At 47.0% G+C, this 25,737-nt stretch overlaps 1 protein-coding gene across 2 annotated transcripts in view; it reads right to left on the reverse strand.

The window, feature by feature from the left end:
- Positions 1–224: 224 nt before the first annotated feature.
- Positions 225–25,737, reverse strand: part of CNNM4 (cyclin and CBS domain divalent metal cation transport mediator 4) — a 40,279-nt gene continuing 14,766 nt past the window's right edge. Inside the window, exons 2-8 of one of the 2 annotated variants that reach the window (XR_006960228.1) lie at positions 11,758–11,901; positions 11,345–11,479; positions 8,722–8,891; positions 8,317–8,413; positions 2,936–3,117; positions 1,660–2,627; positions 225–646 (exon numbers count right to left, since the gene is read on the reverse strand). Coding sequence is in view for 1 of the 2 variants with exons in the window: in XM_047068808.1 (XP_046924764.1) it covers positions 2,430–2,627; positions 2,936–3,117; positions 8,317–8,413; positions 8,722–8,891; positions 11,345–11,479; positions 11,758–11,901 (926 nt within the window). In the remaining variant the exon portion in view is untranslated. Of the gene's footprint in view, positions 2,628–2,935; positions 3,118–8,316; positions 8,414–8,721; positions 8,892–11,344; positions 11,480–11,757; positions 11,902–25,737 lie in introns of both variants that reach the window. The other variant, XM_047068808.1, reaches the window with a different exon arrangement.

Here is a 25,737-nt window from a genome sequence, read left to right on the forward strand (position 1 = left end):
CAAATTATAGACTCACCAAGATTTCATATTTCATTTTTTATTACCAATCAAAAATAAATTCCATATATTGTTTAGCAAATATTATCATTGTCTTGTGACAAAAGACACAAGAGTCATACAACAAAACTCCCCGAGAGTCAAACTCATAACAATGCCAAAATAAATCACAAAAATATACAAATTAAAATCTTATGCAAAATAAATAGGAGTTATTTGCTACGGTGGCTGTGACTTGCCTACCCATTTGGAGGCCATTTGCGAAGGTCTCCCTTACATGGGAAGACATGCAGGGCTGGGCCAGTTCCAGGGTATGGCTCAGCCCAGGAACCAGAGGTTGGAATAGGAAGTGAAAAATTGCACTGGGAGGAGGAAGTCATCGGACCAGTAATATTTGGAAATAATTATGACCCTCTGCAAGAAGTGATTATAAATGGGAAAAGGGAGGGGGAGGAGGGACCATCTGTTGGTAGTAACTGTGTGTGCAAAGAGGTAGCTGTGGAAGTGTGTGCACCTGCTCCTTTTACTTCACACACACTCACTTGGTTCAGGCCAATACGGTCTGCTCCACCTGGCACTCAGGTCTCTCAGGAACACAGCTTTGCAAGCTCCCGTGCGGACTCAGAAAGCAAGCTGCTCCTGTGGAAAACTGAGGGGTTTCCCCCAACAGGGAATAAAGGTCTAGTGTCTATTTTTCTCATGACTGAGAACCCATGGGTGTTCCCACTTTCTCTCCAGACTTTTACAAATAAATTCTGTGACTGGGGAAGACTTTAAACTGGCCAGGCAAGTATATTTGGTACATTTCCTGGTCCCAAGAGTTAGGATTCTCCAGGCGCTTGAAGAATAGAGTACTTGGGGTGACAGAAGTCACTGACTGAAGAAAGGGTCAATAAATACTACTTAGGTGGAAGGCTTGCGAGTCTCCCTCGCCTGATCTTAGGCTCTGGGCACCTGTTTCACCGGATGAAAGGGCCAACATGGACCTTGGTCCCACAGCCTCCCCAACAGTGGCAAGCCTGGAGCCCCGCAGCAAGGCCTAATTCAGCCCCAAGGAAAAACCGCCTGGGCAGAACTCCATGTGGGGACGGAGCTCTCGGGTTCCAGTACCACCAGCTTGAGCCAAGGCCAAGATGACAACTCAGGCTAGGATTACAAAGATGGGGCAACAGGGCTGCCAGCTGTGTGCCTTTTAGGAAGAAACTTCCTTTCCTGGGTTTTGTACATGTGTGAACAGGGTTGGGTAAGCCTCAGCCACACAGGAAAGGGCATGAAGAACCTTAGGTTGGCTTCCTATGTGTCCTGTTGTCCTCCATCCCCAAGAGGCATAGGGGTTTTGGGATGAGAAGCAGGGAGTCTGGAAAGAAGGGCTTCATAGGTCAGTGACTAACACTTGACTTACATTGTGGGGTGGGAAGGGGGATGGATTAATTGCTAACAACACAGATGCCCATGACCAGATTCCCTCCTGGAATGGAAAGGAGTATCTCAGACAAGTCACCCGTAATGTAGACAGATGCTCTTCCACCTAGGGGGAAACCTTTGGTAAAAGTAAGGGCAGGGCCTGGGGAGCAGGGGTAAGTGATCTTCAAGGTGTGAGACCCTGCTCTGAGTCAAACCAGTGGAGACAGGGGTGAGAATCCTCAGCCTAGCCCAACTCACCAGAAGAGCCCATCAGCAGAGTTCTAGGAAACTCCAGGATCCAGCGATTGACAGGAGTAGGTGTGCTCCTCTCTGTAGCTGGGAGTACCATGTCCCTCATCACAGTTACCCAGAATCCTTCAGCCTCGGCAACGTCAGACAAGCCTCAGTGCATGTGTCCAGGCAGTTGTTCTCAACGCTATTTGGTTCTTTGTTTCCTGGAAGGAACTATCTTCCTCCCGAGAGAAAACCTTCCTCCAGTGGGCCTCTAGGATCCCATCTCTGGAGGAGGAGGAGGAGGGAGAGGAGAAAGAGGAGGAAGAGTGGGCTCCCTGAGTCAGGGACATAAGCCAGAAGGTCACGGCTGGGAGCAGATTATGGCTATTGTTTCCTGGGGTGAGAAACCCTACCCCTTTTAATTAAAGTTTTTATGGGGAAAAAAAATTGTTTTAAATAAAGTTCCTTAACCCTGTCTTCCCTTCCCCATTCCTTTCCCCAAACAATATTTAAAAAGAGGAGCAGTGAGCCTAGTTCAGAAATTCTCTCAGTAAAAAACAGCCTTGCTCATGGTAGCTGGCCCACTGCCCTGCCAGTCTAGAACTGGGCAGCCGCTACCTCAGAGTTGTTCAGAGGTCCCTGTCGGAGGCCAAAACCCTCACACTCTGGGGGCCATCTGGCTGCTCAGTTAGACAGGCTATCTGCACCCCTCCTGGCCTAACAGGCTCCCTATCTTCATGTGGGCCCACTGGGGAGACCCCCGCGGGGCTGGCGGGGGGCCCCGGGCCCTCCTGTCAGATGGCACTCTCATGGGAAGCTCTGTGCAGCAAAGAGTTGCGCTCATTGAGAAGAGTCGTGGTCTCATCTACCACAGGCAGCTCAGCCTTCCCGGCCAAGTTCTCCGTGCAGATGGTGCAGCCATCCAGGGGAAACTGAGGGCAGTTCTCCATGCGTGAGGCCAGCAGCCCATTCTGGTACTGTTGCCGAGTGATCTGCAGGAGGAAAGGATGAGGTTCACAGAGAGCAGGAACTGAGAGGCAAACCTTACAGGACCCGGGGGAACAGGGTTGGTCAGGGTTGGGCTATGAGTCCAGAAGAGAGGACATGACTAGCTGGAGTTTCTGGAAGCTAGTGAAAATAAGGAATGAGAATAAGGAGGACACTACATTTTCGGACCGGGCCCTCTGTGCCATGTGTGGTGGGCGAAAGAAAGAAGTTGCTGACTGCTGAGGCAGAGTCATCCAAATGCCCAGGACGAGGAAGACAGCGCTTCCCAGATGGAGACACAGGAAGCACTCACCTTAATGTACTGGAGGTCCATGAGCGCCCGGACACTGAAGTCAGAGATGTACTGGCCCAGGATGGAGCTGCCAAACTGGTTGCTGCTGCCTGCCAAGGTAGCTGTGTTCGTGAGATCCGTGCGGTCCGGGTAACTGAGGGAGGCTGAGCGACTGAGGGTGGTGGGGTGGGATGGGGAGTGGTCTGTAGGGAGAGACAGGTCGTCAGGCCAGGAGCCCCCGGTGGCCCCTCACAACCTCTTGCTAACCTGTCCCACGGACACCCGGGAGCAGGGCCCCCACCAGGAATGGGAACAGTTCTTAAGGACAAGCAGAAGCTCCAACTGTAGAAGATCTGACCTCATCAAAGCAAATGAGTTAGTTTGTTTAGAAGTGTTGTGCAAGAAGTATTAAAAAGCCTACCAAAGCAGAAAACAAAAACCAAAGACACAGAAAGTTTATAGCTGCACAACCCCTCATTTCCCCAACAACTAATCAGTCAAGGGCAACATAGTGATTACCCTGCCATGGCAGATAAGTCGCTATCTTTGTCTCTGTACCAGCTTATATCAGGTGACATACACTACATACTTTTAAATTATATTAAAGGAAGACATACAGTTTGCACCCTCTCCCTGCGCATCCACACAGACCTCACAACACCATCCCCTATTCACATCTTAAAATGCTGTTTTGTTTTTTGTTTTTGTTTTTAAGTAGGCTTCATGCCCAGCGCGGAGCCCAATGTGTGGCTCGAACTGATGAACCTGAGATCAAGACCTGAACTGAGATCAAGAATCAGACACTTAACTGACCCAGCCACCCAGGCGCCCCTTAAAATGCTTTTCAGAGATCAAAAGTATGTTCTGCACATGACCTGTTCTGGGTGGAACTGTCCCAGCCACTTGTGTCTGCTGGCCCCAGTCAATGTAACAAGAGGGACAAGGGCAGCAGGTTCCTCTCACAGGAACCTAGAGCCTCCAGAGCTCCAGGCCTCCCACTCTGGTGGTTTTCTCCAGGCTGGTCCAAGTGCCCCTCCCTTGAGGCAAAGACTGGGGTAGTGGTGAAGGCGCCTCTTCCCATGACCAGGGGCAGCACAGGCCTCCATTCAGACGACTGTAACCAGGAAAGGGGGATGACTCAACCACAAATGAGGAAGGAACAGACTCCTTATTTTGAAAAAGGAACTGTACCCATATTGTACATCATTAGCTCTTATTTTTGAGAACACTTAGAAAACAATGAAATGCACAAAGAAGTTAATTGTGAAGGCATGCTGGCTTCTTTTAAACAAACAGGAAGTGCACTAAGCTTATTTACTTAACCACTAGGTTACTAACTATTAAGTTAGCTATTCTAACAAATAGTTCAGTGAAGACAGCAAACACAATGAATCCAGGTGACTGAAGGACCAATTCAAGTTTAACTGAGGGAGACTGAACTGAGTAATACTCTATCTTTGAGCTTCATTCATAAAACTAGGAAAATATAGTCTGGGTAGTCTATGATTGGGCGGTGTACAATCATTAGAGAGGATTGTGTGCATATATCACTTATCCTAACCTAACATCTCTGATTAAGTCCTAGAAAAGAAACACAAATACTAAAGATATTACCTAATATTTCATGTTAATCATTTGGATGATGGAATGCTTTTATTAATGCTTATTAATGCTCCAGAAACTGAATTTAAAAACAACACATATTAGTGACACGGCCCTTTAAAAATAGAAGCCCCCCCCAAAAAAAAATAAAAATAAAAATAAAAAATAAAAATAAAAATAGAAGCCCAAAAAGAAATAGACCAAAATATGAAACGTTTCTGAATAATGAAATTATGATACTTCTTAATTTTCTTAAGACTTTTTCTATTTGCTCAACTTTCTAAATAAGCTACGTTGCTTTTATGATTAAAACAGAACTATAAATGTGTAAAAAAAAATTAAGAGATTTTGACTTGGTAATTTCATTCTGAAAGGATATCCTGAGAACATAATCTTAAACACAGAGAAAGTTTTTTCACAACACATCCCGGTGTTACTTAGACCCCAATGAACGTACATAAGGGGCGGAATAACAAATGCAGGCACATGTGCCTGGGGGAATACTGCGTGGCTCTAACCAGAAAGCTTATGGAAAAGCATCTCTGTTCCCATATTAGGTACAAACATCAGGATCTAAACCATGTATACATAAACTCCTGGCCAGTGTGACACAAAAGCAAGTGCAGAAGAGAGAAGAGGGGGCTGAGATGTTGGCCAAGGAGGACCAACATGGTCCATTCTGTTGTCATTGGACATCACCCACTCAAAGGCCATTGTCAGCTTCCCACTTCTATTACAGCCAAAAGGTGGCTGTTTGAAAAGGCTGAGTGTCTTCTAAATCACCTTTTTACTTTTTTTTTTAAAGAGAATCGATAAAAACATGTCCTTTGGTACAGCTGAGGAGAAAAAACCCAGCTGTACGAATATAAAATGGGAAAAGATGGACTCTGGTGATAGGACTGTCAGGGCCTCAGGAGCTTCTTTAAGTTACACAGCGAGACGAGCTCAAAGGCACTTGTAATGCTCTTAACCTCCCCTCGGCTCACCAGGTCAGGCCAGAATTCTGATGGTGAGACCAGCACCTTCTGCCACCCTCTGCTGCCTCCACATAAATGACTGAGAACTGACTCAGTCAGCCCAGCAATTCTGGGATAAGGCTCAAGAGTGTGTCCCAGCAAAGGCCAGAAACAGTATATGGCATTGGGCCTCTTCCTCAATAGTTTATGATTGGAATAGCACATTTTAGTTGTAATCAAGAAGAAAACAGAAGTAACAATTGAGCTCTAACATTTCATACCAATTCTCTCACTGCTCCTGACAATTCTAAGAAGTGGGCACATATATTGTTCCCATTTCACAAGAGGGAACAAAGACTTAGAGTAAGTCAGCTCCCGGAATCATTTAGCTAGTAACTGCAGAGACAGCATTCAAACAGGGCAGTCTGCCCAGGGCCGCACTTCTAACTGCCCGGCGGCTGCCTCCCCCTGGCAGGCAGACACCAGCAGCAACAGAATGAAGAGCAAAGCCTGTGAAGAAAGGAGGAAAGTTTTTTAGAAAAAGCTGATGACATGACAGGCATCGTGATGTTTGTGAGTGGCCTTGATCAGGGGGTGCCGAACAGCTGGGTTCACTTGGCCTGGCCAGAAGCAACCCTCCCTTCCCACCCTATCTGTGTGCATGCGTGCGTGTGTGTATGTGCGTGTGCATGTGTGTGTGTCTTCTCAAGGACTGAAGGACCTTTGGGGATGCTCTTCCAGAACCAGGGCAAAGCCACCCAGTAATTGGGCCCTAGGCCAAGCAGAGCCAGTGCAAATCAAGCTGGCCCACAAGTGTGAACGGGTGGGACGGCCTGAGGTGCTGTGGGGAGCCCCAGTGCCTGCTGGGAGAGGTTAGTAGAGCTGTGGTATGTGGGCTCAGGCGATAGGTGGCAGTGCAAACTTCTCCAGCCATGCCGTGTTACCTGAGAGCCAGGAGAGCAGGGAGTTCCGCTTGCCAGGCGGACACCCGACCTGGGTTGAAGGCACTGGAGCAAAAGAGGAAAAGGTCAGCGATGGGTAGGGTGAGGAGGCAGAACATGGAGCCACAGGTATGGGATAGAGAAGCAGATGTGCTGGGGGTCAGGCTCCCTTGGGCAAAGAGGGGGCACAATGGAAAGGGGGACATGGCTCTGATGGGGAGGGGCTTAGGGCAATCCAACAAGCCCGGCTCAGAGAGGGGCAGAAGCTTCCACAGTGAAGCAAGCCCCCCAGAAGTCATCCCTTCTTCCTTTTGGCCACTCCAAGTGGGAACTGAGTGCCTCCAGGTCAAAGGATAGAGCCCAGGACTCTGACCCAAGCCTCTAAGGCATTGTTGCAGAGAAAGCGTGCCTGGAGGAAATGTCCCATGACTTGTGCCTTTCTGGACAAGACTTCCCCCAGCTGGATGGCAAGAGGTGCTCTTGGGAGGGGCAGAGAAATCCTCCTTAGGCCCAATGCATCCAGGCAGAGGACAACTGCTCCAAAACCCAGCTCTGGAACCTTGTCTCCTCACTCTCTCCTTCCTGGAGCCTGCTCATGCTGGTGGAGGGGCAGAGCTACGTCACACCAGTGGATAAGCTGAGCTGTGTCAATATACGTGGATGCCCTGGCCCCAGCACAGGTCCTCTTTGTCAAAGGACAGCAACAGGCATAGCACAGAGGCTCTCCAGGAGATGCACACACACCTAAATGTGTAGCCTGTCCCCCAGCAATAAAGTAGATTTTCACTTCCCAGCCTGCAGCAATCTAGAGCCCCTCTGGAGGTTAAGAGGGGTCATACAACTGGTGAGGAGCCAATCTGGCAAGACTTGGGTCTTGCCTGAAGGGTGCCACTTTAGTCACAAGGTCCCTCTGGCAAGGGGAGCCTGAACCACCCAGCACTGGAGAAGCAGAAAGCGCCAGGGTGGCCAGAGTGGCCCTTCCCTGGACTTCCCACAACCTCTCTTGAAGGGCATGTCCAGTCCCTCTTTGTCCCAAATCCCTTTCTGCCATCAGAACCAGCCCTCTGGGCACTTGGGTGGCTCAGTCAGTCAGGCATCTGACTCTTGATTTTGGCTCAGGTCATGATCTCACAGTTCGTGAGTTCAAGCCCGATGCCGGGCTCTTCAGTGGCAGTGCAGAGGCTGCTTGGGATTCTGTCTCCCTCTCTCTCTGCCCCTGCCCCACTTGCTATCTCTCTCTCTCAAAATAAATAAATAAACATAAAAAAAAAAAAAAAAAGAACCAGCCCTTAACCAAAAGGCAGTGGCTACACCCCCGGAAAAGTCAAGCCCATCTGCAACCTGCCCAGCAAATAGGCCCCGGCCTGGCTCCCAACCATAGGCACTCTGGACCCCCTCACTCTCCACCTCAATTCCCTAACCCAGTCTCCATGAGCAAGAGCCTGTGGCCTCCCTCCACCTGCTGTGGCTGCTTGCCTGGTTGGCCCATTCTGCTGTCGTACTTCCCCCCTGCTCAAAGGCCATCAGTGGCTTCCTGCTTCCTATCACAACCAAATGCTGCCAACTTTCTGGGGCTCCCCAACATGTCCTTACTCCCCATGGTCCTCCCCCAACTCTGGCAGGCTGTTCTCACATCTCAAGACATGCTCTCAGCTCCATGCAGGCCTTTGCGCAGATTCCCTTTCCCATCTCTTCTCCCCACTCTCAGAATCCTGTCCGAAGGAGCCACTCACAGCTCTTCTGGACCACCTCTGCTAGGCCCTGACAGCTCTGGCCCTGACTGGCCTCCCTCTCCCCTGAGCCATCTGGACTGTCCCAGGTTCTGGGTGCCAGTCTAAGTATCCGCCCAACCCAGGTATGCTGGAGGGCAGCACAGAAGCACAGATGCAACCCAGCGACTCACCAGAGGTGGGCGAGGACAGGGCCATGGTCCCATAGTAGGAGAAGGCGCCTGTCTCAAACTTCATGTTCTCCTTCCCGGCCTCCACCTCCACCTTCCCCTGGAAGAACACAGGGCCAGGAAGACAAACAGACTGAGAAAGAGAACTCAACGGAGGGAAAAAAGGACAAAGCAAGAGGGAGAAGTAAGGGCAAGGAAGAGCTGGCTCCAGAGCCCCGAACAGTTCAGGTACCCTGACCTGGAGACTCAAGGGTGGCCTCTCAGGAAGACGGTGGGCAAAGGGGGAGCAGAGGCTCAGGGGCAGGCTGGACGTTCCCTAGGCAGGAAAGCCCTGTGTCCCCCAGCCACTTCAGCAGGCAAGGAGGGGACAGTGGGCATAGGGGGGCAGGCACGGAGCAGGCCACTTACCTGCAGGATGAGGATAAAGTAGTCGGCCGGCTTATTCCGGGTGTACAGGTAATGGCGGATGTAATATTTGTTGTGCTCATCAAACTTGAGTTCCTGAATGACGTCTGGGTACTTGAGCAGCCGAAGCAGGATTTTCTCAGATATTAGAGAGGGGCTGAACTGGGGAACCTCTGTAGGAAGAGAGACAAGGACTTCACAGGGGGCCTGGAATAGGCAACGTGGTTAACACAGCCCCCTCCCTGCCCAGGCCCTTCCCTTTGGTTCTGCACCTCCCTGGGAAGGAAGCACCTTTGGATCCAAACAGGTTACACTTCAGTCGGCCCGCCTGCCTAGGCTGGAATGGCGGCGCCTGCACTAATAGTGTGTGATCTTGGGCAAGTTACTTAACCTGTGCCTCAGTTTCCTCATCTGTAAAATGGGGATTAAAAACCTCGTAGGGTTGGGGCACCTGGGTGGCTCAACATCTGATTCTGAGCATCTGATTCTTTTTTTTTTTTTTTTTTTAATTTATTTATTTTTCTAAATTTACATCCAAGTTAGTGCAAAAATGATTTCAGGAGTAGAATTCAGTGATTCATCCCCTATGTACAACACCCAGTGCTCACCCCAACAAGTGTCTTCCCTAATGCCCCTTGATCATTTAGCTCATTCCCCCACCCACAACCCCTCCAGCAACCCTTAGTTTGTTCTCTGTATTTGAGTCTCTTATATTTTGTCCCCTTCTCTATATTATTTTTGTTTCCCTTCCCCTATGTTCATCTGTTTTGTATCTCAAATTCCACATGAGTGAGGTCATACGATATGTCTTTCTCTGACTAATTTTGCTTAGCATAATCCCCTCTAGTTCCATGCATGTTGTTGCAAATGGCCAAGATTTCATTCTTTTTGATTGCCGAGTAATACTCCATTGTATATATACACACCACATCTTCTTTATCCATTCATCCATCGATGGACATTTGGGCTCCTTCCATACTTTGGCTATTGTTGATAGTGCTGCTATAAACATGGGGGTGCATGTGCCCCTTCGAAACAGCACACCTGTATCCCTTGGATAAATACCTAGTAGTGCAATTGCTGGGTCATAGGGTAGTTCTATTTTTAATTTTTTGAGGAAACTCCATACTGTTTTCCAGAGTGGCTGCACCAGTTTGCATTCCCACCAACAATGCAAAAGAGATCCTCTTTCTCCGCATCCTCGCCAACATCTGTTGTTGCCTGAGTTGTTAATTTTAGCCATTCTGACTGGTGTGAGATGGTATCTCATTGTGGTTTTGATTTGTATTTCTCTGAGCATCTGACTCTTGATTTTGGCTCAGGTCATGATCTCGCAGGTTGTGGGTTCAAGCCTTGTGTCGGGCTCTGCACTGATACCGTGGAACCTGCTTAGAATTCTATGTCTCTCCCTCTCTTTCTCTGCCCCTCCCCTGCTCATATAGGTGCAGCTCTCTCTCTCTCTCAAAATAGATAAACATTAAAACAAAAAAAAAGATTTCTAAAAAAAAATAATAATTAAACAAAACAAAACAAAACAAAACAAAACAAAACAAAACTTCGTAGGGTTGGGGCTCCTGGCTGGCTCAGTCAGTGGAGCATAGGACTCTTGATCTCAGAGTCGCAAGTTACAACCTCACATTGGGTATAGAGGTTACTTTAAAAACAAAACATGCTCTGGGGCGCCTGGGTGGCTCAGTAGGTTAGGTGTCTGACTTTGGTTCAGGTCTGATCTCACCGTTTGTGAGTTTGAGCCCCGTATCAGGTACTGTGTTGATAACTCAGAGCCTGGAGCCTGCTTCAGATTCTGTGTCTCCCTCTCGCTCTGACCCTCTCCTGCTCACACTGTGTGAGCTGTGTGTGTTTCTCTCTCTCAAAAATAAATAAACATTAAAAAAAAAAAAACCTCTTAGATACATTCTTGCCATATGGAAAGTGCTTCATAAATATTATCATCATTATTATCATTAGCACTATCGTCAATATCCTGGCAGGAAAAATAAAGAGAATTAACATCCTTCAGCAAGTGAGAGTTAGGAAGGAAGTCAGATTTTGGGGGGAGGTGGGGAATAGGCAGGAGCTTTTCAAATCAATCACCCAGATCCCCAAAGGGGCTTTGAGTCAGGGGTGAGAAGAGAGAAATGTCATTGACCTAGAGGTCAAGTCCTGCTGGACCCAGCAAATTCAGGCAGAGGGGAAGGAGGAGAGATGAGAACAGAACTGGATTGAGACTCCTTGGAGTGCATGAGCCAGACAAGAGCTGTGCCAGACAAGAGCTGTGGGCCCACAGTATGTGGAAAGGCCTCTTTCTCCCTCCTCCTCCCCAGCACCCATGGGTCTGGGGAACCCCAGGGCCCACTTCAGGTACTCCCAGTGGTTATTTTCAAAACCAACTTGGTTGCTTCCTAGAAATTTGCAATGGCAACCCATCAACAAAGAAAACAAATCACAAGGAGTGCCCCAGGGATAGAGGGAAGGCGCCTTGCCCCCTTTCAGAGGCAATCATATTTTCCCCATACCTTTCACCTGCCACAGCCCTTGTCCCATGGGAGAAAGTAGCCAGAGGCCTAGAATCCTTCTTCCATGACTGTATCCCATCAACACCTGAAGGCCCTCCACTTGCTCTTACCCGTGGCCAGGAAGCGATGAGCCGCCAGAAGTAGCTGAGGTGAAATTTTCACCTTGAGTTCATTGTCAGCATCCTTAAAGGCTGAGAAGTCACGTTTGTTCTTCTCAGATACTCGTTTCCGGCTTCGGTTGTCAGCTGCAAGAGGCAGAATCTAGAACTGAGAACACTGAACCCCAATGACTCAGGAACAGACTAGAACCTGCTCCCCAGTCCCCAGCTCTGCAGTCCTTTCTTCCAGGCACAAGCAGCAGTGTCTGCACCAGGGCAAGGTCCCTGGCCGGGGTGAGACACGGAGTTCCTGGGTCTCAGGGTGCCAGCCCTCCCATGTCCTTGCACTGTGGCCTTCTCACCTAGGGACACCTAGGATGTGAATAGGAAAAGGGTTCCAGGCCTGTGGAGAGGATGGAACTCACTGTACATATCCGACTCGTCCAGGATCTCAGATTTGATGATCTCCTCAATGACATCCTCCAGGGTGACCAGGCCCAGCACCTCGTAGAAGGGGTCACCTTCACCCTCGTTGTTCACCTTCTGCACGATGGCCAGGTGGGACTTCCCTGGAGGGGGGTGGGGGGGAGGAGGGGGGACAATGCAATGAGTCAGGCAAGAACAAAGGGATCAGGCATGAGACTCCTCCACCAAAACGTTAACACACTTGGGGTCATGAGTCACTGGGGTGGGGTATGGGTGTTTTTTTTTCCCTTTTCTTTATTTCCTGAAGTTTCTACTGCAAACAGATATTGCTCTTATGAAAAGGAAAACCAAAAGTATTTTTTAAATCTCAAGGCATTTCAGACCTTTTGTTTCAGTAGAATGAAAATGGCAAGGGCCTGTCTGGTGCCGTGTATCAGGATCTCCTGAGAGTCCTGGAGAGGGGAAAGACCCACATTGACAACCCATGGACAGTGGAGCCATCAGTCAGAGACATGTGTGTGCCAACTGGACATGGGGCTCCTCAGACAGCCCAGGCTGCCCATGGGGCCCCACGGGGCACTCACATTCCTTCACCCTGCTCTCCTTGGCAAACTCCCCAGCATGTACCCAGGGGCTGTGATACTGCCCGAGGCAAAGGCTCTCAGTTCCCAAAACCATTAACAAATTAGCCCGGGCTGTAATTAGGCCAGGCAAATACTATAATTAGAGAAAGGCCACCCTTTCAACCTAAAACAAGAGAAAGTTGGGTAGCAGAGGGAGGGTGGAGGGACCCTCCACAGAAGCTTTGTGGGGTAGCAGGGCTTTCCTGGCCCTCTTTCTGATTGTCTACCCTGTTCTCATGCCCCCTGCCCCAGTGCATGACAGGAAGGAGACAGCCAAGGGCTTGGCCCACACTTCAGTTTGAATGGAACTGTGTACCCCACACAGGGACACAGGTTTGGAGCAGCTTAAGGGAAAAAACCCTGGGAGAGCTGAGGTCAAGCTAGGGTCTCCTATGCAGTGTCCCCTTCACAACCCAGTCTTAGGCCCCACTCGAAGAACTTCTCTGTAGAGGACATTTTCCAAGTCTCTAAGGCCGCTGGAAATCCCCCAACCCCAGGATGCGTTCCTCAGAACTCCAGAGAGGCACCAGTTCTCAGGAGCAGCATTTTAAAAAACAGAATAAAGGAAAAAGCTATCAGAGTACGCCACATGTGACTGGGGCGGGGGGTGGGGGAGTATGTTCTGTGCAACTTTCACACACATGCCAGTCACTATGCTACACTCATTTCCAGCTACAAGTTGTGGTCAAAACACTTTCAGCACTTTGCTAGACAGAACCATGGCTACACTTGATTAAAAACTCTATTGTCTCAAAAATAAACATTAAAAAAAAAATGCCCCAGGGGGGGCACCTGGGTGGCTCAGTCGGTTAAGCGTCCGACTTTCGCTCAGGTCATGATATCACAGTCCGTGAGTTCGAGCCCCGCATTGGGCTCTGTGCTGTCAGCTTAGAGCCTGGAGCCTGCTTCAGATTCTGTGTTGCCCTCTCTCTCTGACCCTCCCCCATTCATGCTCTGTCTCTCTCTGTCTCAAAAATAAATAAACATTAAAAAAAACCCAAAAAACAAAAAACTCTAGACATGAGGGGCACCTGGATGGCTCAGTCAGTTAAGCATCCAACTCAGGTCATGATCTCACTGTTAATGAGTTCAAGCCCTCCGTTGGGCTTTCTGCTATCAGCAGCATGGAGCCTGCTTCAGATCCTCTGTCCCCAGCTCACTCTTCCCCTTCCCTGCTGGCACTCTGTCTCTCTCTCAAAAATAAATAAACATTAAAAAAACAAAAAACAAAACCACACACACACACACACACAAACCCTCTAGACATGAGCCAATAGGGGCAAGAGATCCATCAAGGTCCTCCAGCAGGCAGCACCCACTCAGAGCTGGGTCTGGCCCCCAGGCCTCTCTGCCAGCTGGAGGCTGCCCATCTAGGAGTGTCTTCTAGAAACAGAAACAATGTTCTGGGTGGTCTAAGGCAGCCAGCTAAACTATGCCACCAGGTGGAACCAGAGTAAAAAGCGAAGTAGCTTTTACCACCTGTCAGACTGGCACACTCCAAGACTGGTGACGCCCAGTGTTGGGGGAGACAAACATGCTGTCACAGGGTCCTCTGTTTAGTGGACAGGTAAATGGGCATATTTCAGGAGGCCGATCTGGCAGCCTGTCTCAAAACTAAAGGTCTCTAACCTAGGAATCAGAAATTCCATGGGGAGAAAGTTGGCTGTAATCTTTCCCAAAGCAGAAAGACACAGAAGCAAACAGAACACTGTTAACAACCTCAAACCAGAAACAACCTAAATCAACAGCAATGGAGCAGGAGTACTGAATAGTGGCCGCCACTGCTCTGGGGAAAAGGCAGCAGGCTGGATGGACAGACAGAATGTGGAATGAAGCCCCACACAGACTGTTGATGGAACAGCAAGCAGTGGTGCCAGCTGCCTGTGCAGAAACTCAGGGCTGGCACTTGGCGGGATGGGGGGAGGAGTTGAATTGCCTTGAATTGCATGGACGAGCAGACAGTGATCACCTCTGGGGTTATGTGGAGTTTGGGGGAGAGGCCCTTACTCTGTACCCTTCTGATACTGTTCTACTTGATGGGCAGGTTTCACTACTAGAATTTTTTTTAATTGACAAAGAGGGGAAAAACAAAATCAAGGGAAACAAAGGGAGACTGGGGAGACTCTAGGGTGAGCAAGGACACTCTGTGCCTAAACATACACAGACTGAGTCCCACGTAATGAGGCGTGTTTGAATGTGGCTCAGTTAGCAGCGCCTTGCTCAGAGCACAGAAGTCAGGGCCCCGGCACAGAAGAGACAAAGCTTTAATAACCTGAGCAAATGACCTCCTCTCCACTGAGCCTCCCTCCATTAACCACAGGCTCACAACAAATCCTGACGCACAGTCACGGGTGCACTGGGCCACACAGGGAAAGGCTGGTGGCTTCTCTAAAGGACAGAAATATCCCTCCTTGTAGAAGAAATAAGCTGATTCCTTGAGACCAATGTTGGGGCCACTCTCAGCCCTCCTGCCTCCTCTCTGAGGCTCCGTTGTTTGCAGCATCACTGGTGTGTGTGGATGCCCTCTAAGGGACAGGTAACCTGAAGGCGTACAGACCTGGGGCGCCACCCAGTCACCTCTGCTCTACTTTGCCCAGAGGAGTTTTGTTTTGTTTTGTTTTGTTTTGTTTTGTTTTTTATGGTCTTAGCAGAAGATTCTCCTCCTTGGCTAGAGAACCTCTCTTGCCAAGGTCACCAGTGACTTCCAGTGACAGGGTCTCATGCTCAGGCTGCATCTTCTGATGAGGGTCACTGTCTCCCACTTCCTGGAAATCCTTCCTCTCCTTGGTTTCTAGCACACAGCTTTCCTGGTGTTCCTTTCACCTCAGGGGCTGCTCCTTCTCCCTGACCTCTTTACGTGGGAGCATCCCAGAGCTCAGTCCTCGGACCTGGTCCCTTGCTTTGTGACTTTAAATACAAACTGTATGTTAAGGCATCTCAAATAAACACTTCCAGCCCAGCCCACTCCCGCATCCTCTGGACTCATAAACCCAACTGGTGGCTGATGGCTAGGTAGGTAGCTTCTCCTAGATGCCTAACATCTTGATCTCCACGTGGCCAAAACCAAATTGCCACCCTTCCCCCCAGCCTTCCTCATGTCCATCAATCCAGTAGATCAGGCCATGGGGGAGTAAACTGTCTCCCGTATTTCTCTACCCTTTTATATCCAACCTTTCCAGTAGATCCTGTCAGCTCTACCTGCAACGGACACTTAGAATCTGGCCTCTTCTGGAGGCCTCCACTGCTACTGTCTCGTTCCGGGCCACACACATCTCCGTCTCACCCAGAGAGCTAGACTAGCCTCTAAGCAGCTCCCTGCTTCATCCTGGACCTGGGGTTGGCTCTCAACACAGCAGCAAGAGGGGGGAAGTCAGGTCACCTTATGCCTCACCCAAGTCCCTCCAGTGGCTCCTGTCTCACTCCTAGTAAAAGCCCCATCCCCCACAGAGCCCTTGGTGCTGACCCTCTCATGTCTCCTACCACTCTCTCTCCAGTGCTCAGGTCAGCCACAGGGCCTCTTTGCTGTTCTTCAAACACAACAGGCTGCTCCCTTTGCCTGGCTTGCTCCTCCCCCACACAACTGGGTAGCCTGCCCCCACTTCAGGTCTTTGTTCATATGTGGCCCTCTCAGTGAGGCCTCAGTGAAAACTGCATAGTCCTTACCCAAAAACTACGACTCCTCCTCCAGCACCTCAACCCTAGTCATTAAATCCCCTAAAATAAATGATATAATACGCTTATTCAATGAACTTAGCATTTATGGCCCGTCTTCTCCTGCTATATTTTGAGCTACACTACAGCAGGGGCTTTAGTCTGTGTTCTTGAAACTCAGAACAGCGATTGGCATCCAGTTAAGTGTTCAATGGCTATCAGGGAATGAATGACTCAGTTTACGTGGACGTTCCATAGGAGAAAAAAAATGTAATCAATGGGAAGGGGGAAAGGGATGGAGCCTAGAGAAGAATTATTTTGAATTTCAGTAATTAAGTTTCCATAATTCAAAAATCATTTTTAATTTACTTTTAAAATAAAAAGACCAACTTAGGACTTATATTTATGATCCTCATTCTATGAAATTTAAATCTAATACAGAATTTTTACTTTAATGATTTACCTCATTTTATTATTAATGTGCATTCAACTGGATAATTGGATTTTGGGGGTGGTTGGGGTGAGAAATGAAACATGAAAATTTAAATAATACATCTACCCCAAAAGCTGAGAATCCCCTCAGTTCTCAAAGTAGTCCTCATTCAAAGAAAAAAGAATGAGGAAATATAGCAACATGCTCATATTTGGCTGATCCACATGAAATTGTTGATATTTGACTATTTTTGACCAAGAAAAATGACAATTTCATATTATTCAACCTAAAAGTATGGGAGGTTCAGGATGGTTTTTCTGTTTTATACTTTTCTGAATAGAAAATCCAACCTTTCCACAGTCAATAGTTTTAATTTTACAATCAGAAAGAAAGACATCCACTGAAGTAACTTTGAAAAAGACTCTCACACTGCTCCCTGCCCCACCCCCCACCCCCAAACCCATCGGGACTGGGGCTTCCTTTTAAATTCAAACACTGCTAGCAAGGGGCAACCTGGCTGTGAGAAAGGAGGCACCTTGAAGCTCCTACTCGCACACCTGGGCCGTGAAGCTCCTACCCGCACAGCTGCCCTTCTTCGACCTTTGTCCAGCCAGGTCTCCTCCCAGTCAGAGAACCACAGTGAGGCCTCTTTCACCTGCCCTGTCCCACCTGGAACAGGGGCAAGGAGCAAGAGGCCCCATAACCTGCCTGAGTCCCTCCCCAACCCTTCCTCTTTACCACCCTTGGCTCAGCCCTGGGGGGCTCCACCATGGGGACCATTAGCACTCACTGCCCAGTCCCGCCCCAGCGCTCCCTTCTCCCTTCACCAGCACTTGTACTGTTGCTTATGCAGTCGACTGGCGATGCTATCCCATCCCCTCCCACCTCATGCCTGGAACACAGCAGACACCCAAACGTTTTGCTGGATACATATAGGTTGGTCTGCAGGGACCCCAGAAAGCCCAATCCTCCACCTTCCGCACTGCCCAGTTTAGCAAACTGCTGTATCCTCCTCCCCCCATAAAAAAACTTTATAATCTCTCATAGACCATAAGAAAAACACATTACTAGGTGCTGGGTTTCAAAGTCCACAAAGGCCCGGAGAGGGCCCTACTCACCAGCTCCTGCTGCCTTTTCTCATGTGGAATATCCAGAGGCCCCAGATCAGACATGGGATTCCCACTACCCAAGACGGCGTCCTGGGCATCTCCCTCGCTGGTCCCCCAGCAAGCGAGGTCGCCCACTTCCTGCCCTCAAAGGCTCCCAGCAGGCTCTGAACTCTCAGGCACCTCAGGCTTGACTGCCAGAAGACGGGCCACCGCAGGCCATAGGTCTCTTCACTTGCAGGCAACATAGCACCCTGATGTCCTGGGAATCCCCCTCCTTTTTCCTCCCTCCACCCAGACAACGGGCAGGATTAAGCAGACTATTAATAGTGCTGATCTCACCAGCAGGAGGGGCAGCCCATCCCAGCAAGAAGAGATAGGCGGGGCAGGCATATTGGAGGAAGCAGAGGAGCACAGCAGCAGAAGTCAGACCCTTGCACAACCCTCCATGTGGGCACCCCTCAGCAACCAGGGGACAAAAGAGCTATGCACAAAAAGAAGCTTCCATAAGTTCCCTAAGCAGAGAGGGACAGACTGGGGAGGGGCAGGGAGTAAGTTGTTTAATCAATAAGCAACTTAAAAGAACAATGAAGAGATCCTTAATTTTAATGTAAGTTAAAATACATTAGGGCGCCTGGGTGGCTCAGTTGGTTAAGCAGTTAAGTGTCCTAAGTGTCCGCCTTTTTTTTTTTTTTTTTAATATTTTAACATTTACTCATTTTTGAGAGACAGAGAGACACAATGTGAGCAGGGAAGGGACAGAGAGAGGAGGCAGAATGTGAAGCAGGCTCCAGGCTCTGAGCTATCAGCACAGAGCCTGATGCGGGGCTTGAACTCACGAACGGCAAGACCATGACCTGAGCCGACATCGGCCACTTAACGGACTGAGCCACCCAGGCACCCCTCAAGCAACCGACCCTTGATTTCAGCTCAGGTCATGATCTGACAGTTCGTGGGTTCCAACCCCACATCGGGCTCTGCACTGCCAGCGCAGATTCTCTCTTGGGATCCTCTCTTTCCCTCTCTTTGCCCTTCCCCTGCTTGCATGCTGTGACTCTCTATCTGGAAATAAGTACATAAACCTAAAAAAATTTTATAAATAAATGAAATATACCGTAAGACCATAGAGACTAACACAGGGAAGTACTGAAGGAAACAATGACATTTTTTTCTTCAGGATTTAGCAGCACGTGTCAAAATGGAGAAAGTAAGACCCTGGCCTCAGCCATATCTACCACTTCTAGGAAAGACCTTAATACAAGGAAAAACCCAGGCCAGGGTGCAAGTTGTGCCCAGGAGGGTCCATCTAGGGTGGTTTATGATACAGTACTGTAGCCACTAAAAATTAGGCTGATGTAGACAGAGATTTAAAAGAGACAGTGGTTCACCATTTGCATAAAGCAAAAAGTTACAAAACAAGAAAATATGGGAACTACACTGGCTTCTTCTGCTTTAGCTTAATGCATTTTAAAATCACCATGTATTACTCATTTTACATTCATAATCAGAAAGGATAAGAATGATGCCTCATATTGAGGGGAGGGAGACAGCAATATAGTTGGTTCATTGCTGACTTACTAGAAGAAAACAAGACCAAAATATTCACGTTTTGAGTGGTGGGATAAGGGGGTCTTTCATTTCCTAGTCATTTTCCTCCTTTCTAAAAGTTTCTACAATAAATATATTGCTTTATTTTTACATTTTAATTATAAACACAATGTACGTCTTTTTGCACCTTGGGTTTTACACACAGCGATGTCCCTGGAGCCCAGTCACTTTGCCTCCCCTGTGGAGGGTTCCACTGGTGGATGCTAGGGGGGATTTAACCCTCTCTCTTCTGCTGACGGACCCACGACTGTTTCCAGTTTCTTATACCACGAACAAAACTGCAATGAAAATCCCTGTGCTCCACCGTTCGATCCATGTGAGATCTCGATGTATGTACAGCTGTGGAGCCGCTAGGTCAGAGGGTTCGTGCACTGGAAGATCTGACCGAAATCTCCACACTGCCCTCCCTAGTAGGGCTCCCCGTTTCCATTCTTGCCAGCACAAGTTATACCCGGTGCTTCTTGATTCATTCCTTAGTGCCTAGTGCCCAATAAGGAAGCCATTCAATAAATACAGTCATTATAGCTGGTTATGTTTTTAAAAGGAAAAGGAAAATGGACAGCAAGACAAAAAGGAAAAAACTGAGTGAAGCAGGAAAAACAAAAAAAAAAAAAAAAAGGAAAAGTGACAGGAGTACAGCCACATGGAAAAGAGAAATGAAAACGGAGACACTGCAGCCCACTTGCCAAAACAGAAAAGCATTTCTAGAGACTTACCAGGAGACTTGCCCAGCTATCCTGAGCAAGACAACACAGCCAGACACTGAAAGTACACACAGAAGAGAGCCACAGTCCGTCTGGGACTTTCTAGAACAGGGTCTCCAAAAGGAGTATTCATCCCCCTTTCGTTCACATTTACTTGTAATCCAAAATAAATAAGCAACTTTAGCTTTCGTTTATACACAGACTGACAGTGGGCCCTGAGCAGGTGGCGAGCAGCCGGCCCCCGCGGGAAGGAGCCCTCAGCCTCACTCAATTGCTCTCCAGCAAAGCGAGAGGAGTTTCAGATGAGGTATGCCCAAGGACACGTTTACAGATTCTGTTGAGCACTTTTAACCAAATCAATGCTCACACAATGGACAGTCGCTTTACAAGACCCATGCAAGGAAATTCCAGAGTGAAGGGAACATGAATAAAGTAAGCAGGGCACCTACAAAGGCCAGAGCTGGCCCTCTCCTCCCCCTGCCAGCCCTTTGTCAGTCAGCAGGGGGAACACAAGTACCGGGGGAGTTGAGGAGTGCTTGGCCAAAATAATTCAAAATTGTCAAGAAAACTATTTGAAACGCAGACTTAGAGCCACTGTCTGTAATGATGAATTGCTGTACCGAGGGTACTTTGTCCCATGAGAAAGTATATAAGGTATGTGTTAGAGATAACATGAAGTAGAAACATTTTAAAATAATATTTAATTTAAAATTTAAATTTGTATATTTAAATAATAACATTTTTAAATAATTGTTATTTCATCTTCTTTAAAAATTTTTGTGTCTGTTTTATAATACATATGTATTAGTAAAACAGTATACGTATATAATTCTTATATGAATAGAGGTAGAAATTTTTAAAAACTTTTTTTCTAGGGGTGCCTGGGTGGCTCAGTCTGTTAAGCATCCAACTCTTTTTTTGTTTTTAATTTTTTTTTTTTTTTTTTTTTTACTGTTTATTCATCTTAGAGAGAGACAGAAAGAGTGTGAGCAGGCAAGAGGCAGAAAGAGAAGGAGACACAGAATCTGAAGCAGGCTCCAGGCTCCCAGCTGTTAGCACAGAGCCATGATGTGGGGCTCAAACCCAAGAACTGCAAGATCATGACCTGAGTTGAAGTTGGATGCTTAACAAACTGAGCTACCCAGGCACCCCAAGCATCTTTACTTCACCTCAGGGCATGAGCCCCATGTGGAGGGGATTCTCTCTTCCTCTTTCTCTGCTCCTTCCTTACTTGCTCTCTCTCTTTCAAAATAAATAAACATTTTTAAAAAACTGTTTTCTCGGACTGCCTGGGTGGCTCAGTCGGTTAAGTGTCCGACTTCGGCTCAGGTCATGATCTCACGGTTTGTGGGTTTGAGCCCCGCATCGACCTCTGTGCTGACAGCTCAGAGCCTGGAGCCTGCTTTGGATTCTGTGTCTTCCTCTGTCTCTGCCCTGTACTTTCTCACATTCTGTCTCTCTCTCTCTCTCAAAGCTGAATAAACATTAAAAAAAAAATTCTTTTTTTAAACTGTTTTCTAATAGGGTGGCATGAACAAAAAAGTTTGAAGAGCTCCCTCTATAGCCCTGTAAAGATGGCCAGACCTTAGTTGCCCCTTCTGATGGTAGATACTTGGGTGTCTCCCATCTCAGGGTCTGCCTGCCCCCAGCTATGGAGCAGTGGGGGGTGAGCATGTTCTCAGGCACTCTCCCTCGCACATCTCCTACTATTCATGGGAGGAAACTGAGGCTCAGGGAAGTCCTGTCTAGGATCACACTGTGAGGGGGGGTAAAGCAAGGTGGGATTCAGAAATGGGGCTTCTCTAAATAGCCTTCTACTTTCTTTTTTAATTAAAAAAATTTTTTTTAATGTTTATTTTTGAGAGACAGACAGAGAGAGAGAGAGCACGCGGGGGAGGAGCAATGAGAGAAGGAGACAGAACCTGAAGCAGGCTCCAGGCTCTGAGCTGTTGGCACACAGAGCTGAACACACAGGGCTCAAACCCAGGAACAGCGAGATGGTGACCTGAGCTGAAGTTGAACGCTTAACGTACTGAGCCACCCAGGCACCCCAATAGCCTTCTCCTTTTAAACCAAGCACCCAGGGGTGAAGACGTTGACAGGCGGATATCAGTAGACCCTAAGACTGGTCCTGTGACAGGTCTTCATGCTTTTGATTTTTCATTTAGCCAGCAGTCTCTAATTTTTTAACCTTTTATGATGGAAAATATCAGGCATCTACAAAAGTACAGGAAATAATGTAATTACACCCTCAGGGACCTTCACCTAACCTAAACAATTAACAACTCCAACTACTCCAGCCAATCTTGTTTCCTCTTTCCTCCTACCCACTTCACTGGCTTATTTTGAAGCAAATCTCAGATTTTATCTGTAAACATCTATAAATGTTACAGGCATTTCAGTTAGTATCTCTAAAAGATAAAGACTCTTTTAAAAAGCAGAACACAATAGAATGCAATACCACACCTCAATATGTAATTTCTTAAGATCATCAACATCAAATGTTCTAATTTCCCAATTTTCTTATAATCATTTTTACACCTAATTATATATATATATATATATATATATATATATATATATATATACACACACACACATAAATACACTTTTTTGCTATTGGTAACAAAAGTGCAAAAAAGGACATTAAGATCACTTATAATCCTGTCTTCCAAAGACAACTGCTGTTAACTAAGTATTTTGTTTGGTCTTTTAAAATGAAATACTAAATGAAATTAAATAATTTGTAAATACTTCACATTCTTTATATTTTCCCATGTTGTAAAAATATTTTTAAAAATTCAAAGACTGCATAATATTTCACTGTACACATGTGTGCATAACCCCAATACCCACTGGGCTCTTAAATTGTGCCCTTCCTTCTCCCCCCTTTTTTTTTTTGCCATTACGAAAATCCTTGCAATAAATATACTTGGTTATATCTGTCTCCCTCAGGTTTCTAGAAGGAGAATCACTGGGTCAAAATATAGGTTTTTGTTTATTTTCTTTTAAGTTTCTTAAAGTTACTTGAGAAGTGAGGTCAGATCTAATGCTGATGTCTTTGTCTTGGAGATGTGGAAATCTCTCCTGGATGCCTCAGCCAGGGACTGTTCAGAAGGCAGGGAGGAATACACAGAACTAGAGCTATTTTGTGCAGCAGAAGAAAATGAAGTGGAGAGAAAATGCTGGCCCAGCTGACAATACCTCCCTGAGTGTGGGAAGGCAGGAGCAAGTGATCAGGGGGTGCCAAGGAGGTTCCCAGCCATCTGTCAGCACCACCAGCCTCCTTTCGACTTTGGACCCTTAGAGCAAACTGCTTCTCCCTCTTTCCACTAGTCGTCTTTTCTCAGTAGCACCTCTGGCCTTGTCCCCTGTTACTCTAGGGTCATCTGGCCTCCCACTCCAGCCCCCCACCCAGAAGGAGCCCCTTCCTTATCATACCTCTCCTTGCCTTGTGAGGCACCTGTTCTTTGCCCCTGTTTGTGCAACCAGCTAATAACCTACAGTCGAATCAATCTAAAAGATGGATTATTATTAATGAGCCCACATGCCCCATGTTAGTCATGAAGATATAGGAAATTCTGTTAAATGCTTAGCTGACTGACATCAAGATACATTAAACCTGGGGCTAGCTTTCTAACTTTACTAACCTAGTAATCCTATCCCATTCACACACACACACACACACAAAAAGCATTTTTTCTCCCTTGGTGAACCCTTGCCGGTAACTGGTAACCATACACCATGTCCAAATGTTTACGAACTATAAAAATCATCCTAGACCTCACATCAAAACCCGAAGAGGGAGAAAAACTGCAGCAACATTTGATGCGGGGCTCATTCTGTTACAAGTAGAAGCAGGGGAGGGGGAGGAAGAGGGCAGGAATATTACTTGGTATATTCAAACTTGTTCACCCAAACTGGACTATTACTTAGAAGAGGAAAAAGGACTTAATTACCAAACAATTCTTCTCCCTGCCACAAAACAAAAATAAAAACCCTAATAGAAATATCTGAGATAATCTTATAAATCTTCCTCCCTGGTAGTTTGTTTACTGGCTGAAAAAAACAGTTCTAGACCTCTCTCTCTCATGAACACAGGTGCCAAAATTCTAAATAAAGATATTGGCAAATCAAATCCAATGATGTGTGGAAAGGATCATACATCATGACTAAGTGAGGTTTAGTCCAGTTATGCAATAAATGTTTATGGGTGAACATTCAAAACTCAATCAGTGTAATTCAGAATAAAGAAGATACATCATGCAATCACCTCAACATATATTTAAAAAGCACTTGATAAAATTCAACATCTACTTATTATAAAAACTCTTAGCAAACTAGAAAAGAAAGGAAACTTTTTTGATCTGATAAAGGAACTCTACCTAAGAACTACAGCAAAATCATATCTAATGATAAATTTGGAAAGTTTTCCCGAGACCTAGAATGAGGCAAGGATGCCCCTGTCACCAGTTCAGCACACTCCTAGATGTCCTAGCCAATGAAATTAAGAACAAGATATAAAATGTAGAAGGTTTAGCAAGAAGTAAATAAAATTGCCATTGTTCACAGGCAACATAATTATGTGTGCAAACAATCCAAAAGAACTTAAAATAAACTATTAGGATTAATGAGTAAATTTAGCAAGGCCAATGGATTCAAGGTCACCATACAAAAATCATCCATACTCGTGTTATATTATAAAGAATACATCTGGGGGCGCCTCGATGGCTCAGTCAGTTGAGCTTCTGACTTTGGCTCAGATCACAATCTCACGATTCGTGTGTTTGGGCCCTGTGTCCAGCTCTGTGCTGACAGCACAGAGCCTGCTTGGGATTCTGTCTCCCTCTCTCTCTGCCCTCCCCTGCTCAAGTACACAGGCCAGATCTCTCTCTCTCTCTCTCAAAAATAAATAAACATAATAAAAAAAGAAGAACATATCTGGTCTTGGACTCTGGCTTCCCAAAGTGAGATTCAAAAACTCTTGGAATTTCCTGAGTAAATAGAAGTGGCTTTGTTATTCTGATGAACAACTCCAGGTGGGCCCCTAGGTAGCTTCAAGGCAGGGCTGGTCACCAGTAAAACCAAGCATTAGAGGGTCAGAACTTTCAGGTGTCCTGCCTTCCAGGGAAGGCAGCGGGCTAGAGACTGAGTCCAGTCACGTGGCCAATAACTTAATCAATCATGCCCAGGTAATGAAATCCTGATAAAAATTCTGGACCACACCCTCAGGGAGGGTGGGAGAGGAAACAAACAAACAAACAAACAAACAAACAAACCCAACCCTCTGGACCCCAAAGCTCAGTGGAGCTTCTCAGTCATAAAACACATTGATGTGCCCGGAGGGTGACACACCCTAACTCAATGCGGCCAGGCCACGGAAGCTCCGCATCCAAGCCTGTTCCTGTTCCAGACCTCACTCTAGGTGTATCCTTTCAAATAAAACTGTAATCATAAGTGTAGCACTTCCCTGAATTCTAGGAGTCATTCTAGTGTATCATCAAACCTGAGGGGGGGGTCGTCATGGGAACCCTAAATTTATAGCCAGTCAGGGGCAGTGGGGGAGGGGAGACCTGACTTCTGAAGTAAGGGCAGCATGTGGGTGGCTGTGAGGGAGGTGTGGGGGGCGTGGTCTAACGCTAACTCCAGGTGGTTACCATCAGAATTGAATTGCAGCACACCCTCCAGGCGGAACAATTTGCAACAAACATTTTAGAAAACACAATTTTAAAGACACCATTTAAGATCACAAAATACTTAGGAATACATCTAAGATGTGTAAGACTTCAATAAAGAAAATGACAAAAAATTAATGAAAGAAATCAATAGGCTATAAAACAAAGGGAGGGGTAAC

Source organism: Lynx rufus, unplaced genomic scaffold (genome assembly GCF_022079265.1).
Source record: "Lynx rufus isolate CCGP_SWC_20201006 ecotype Redwood Valley unplaced genomic scaffold, mLynRuf1.p SCAF_8, whole genome shotgun sequence".
NCBI lineage: Eukaryota > Metazoa > Chordata > Mammalia > Carnivora > Felidae > Lynx > Lynx rufus.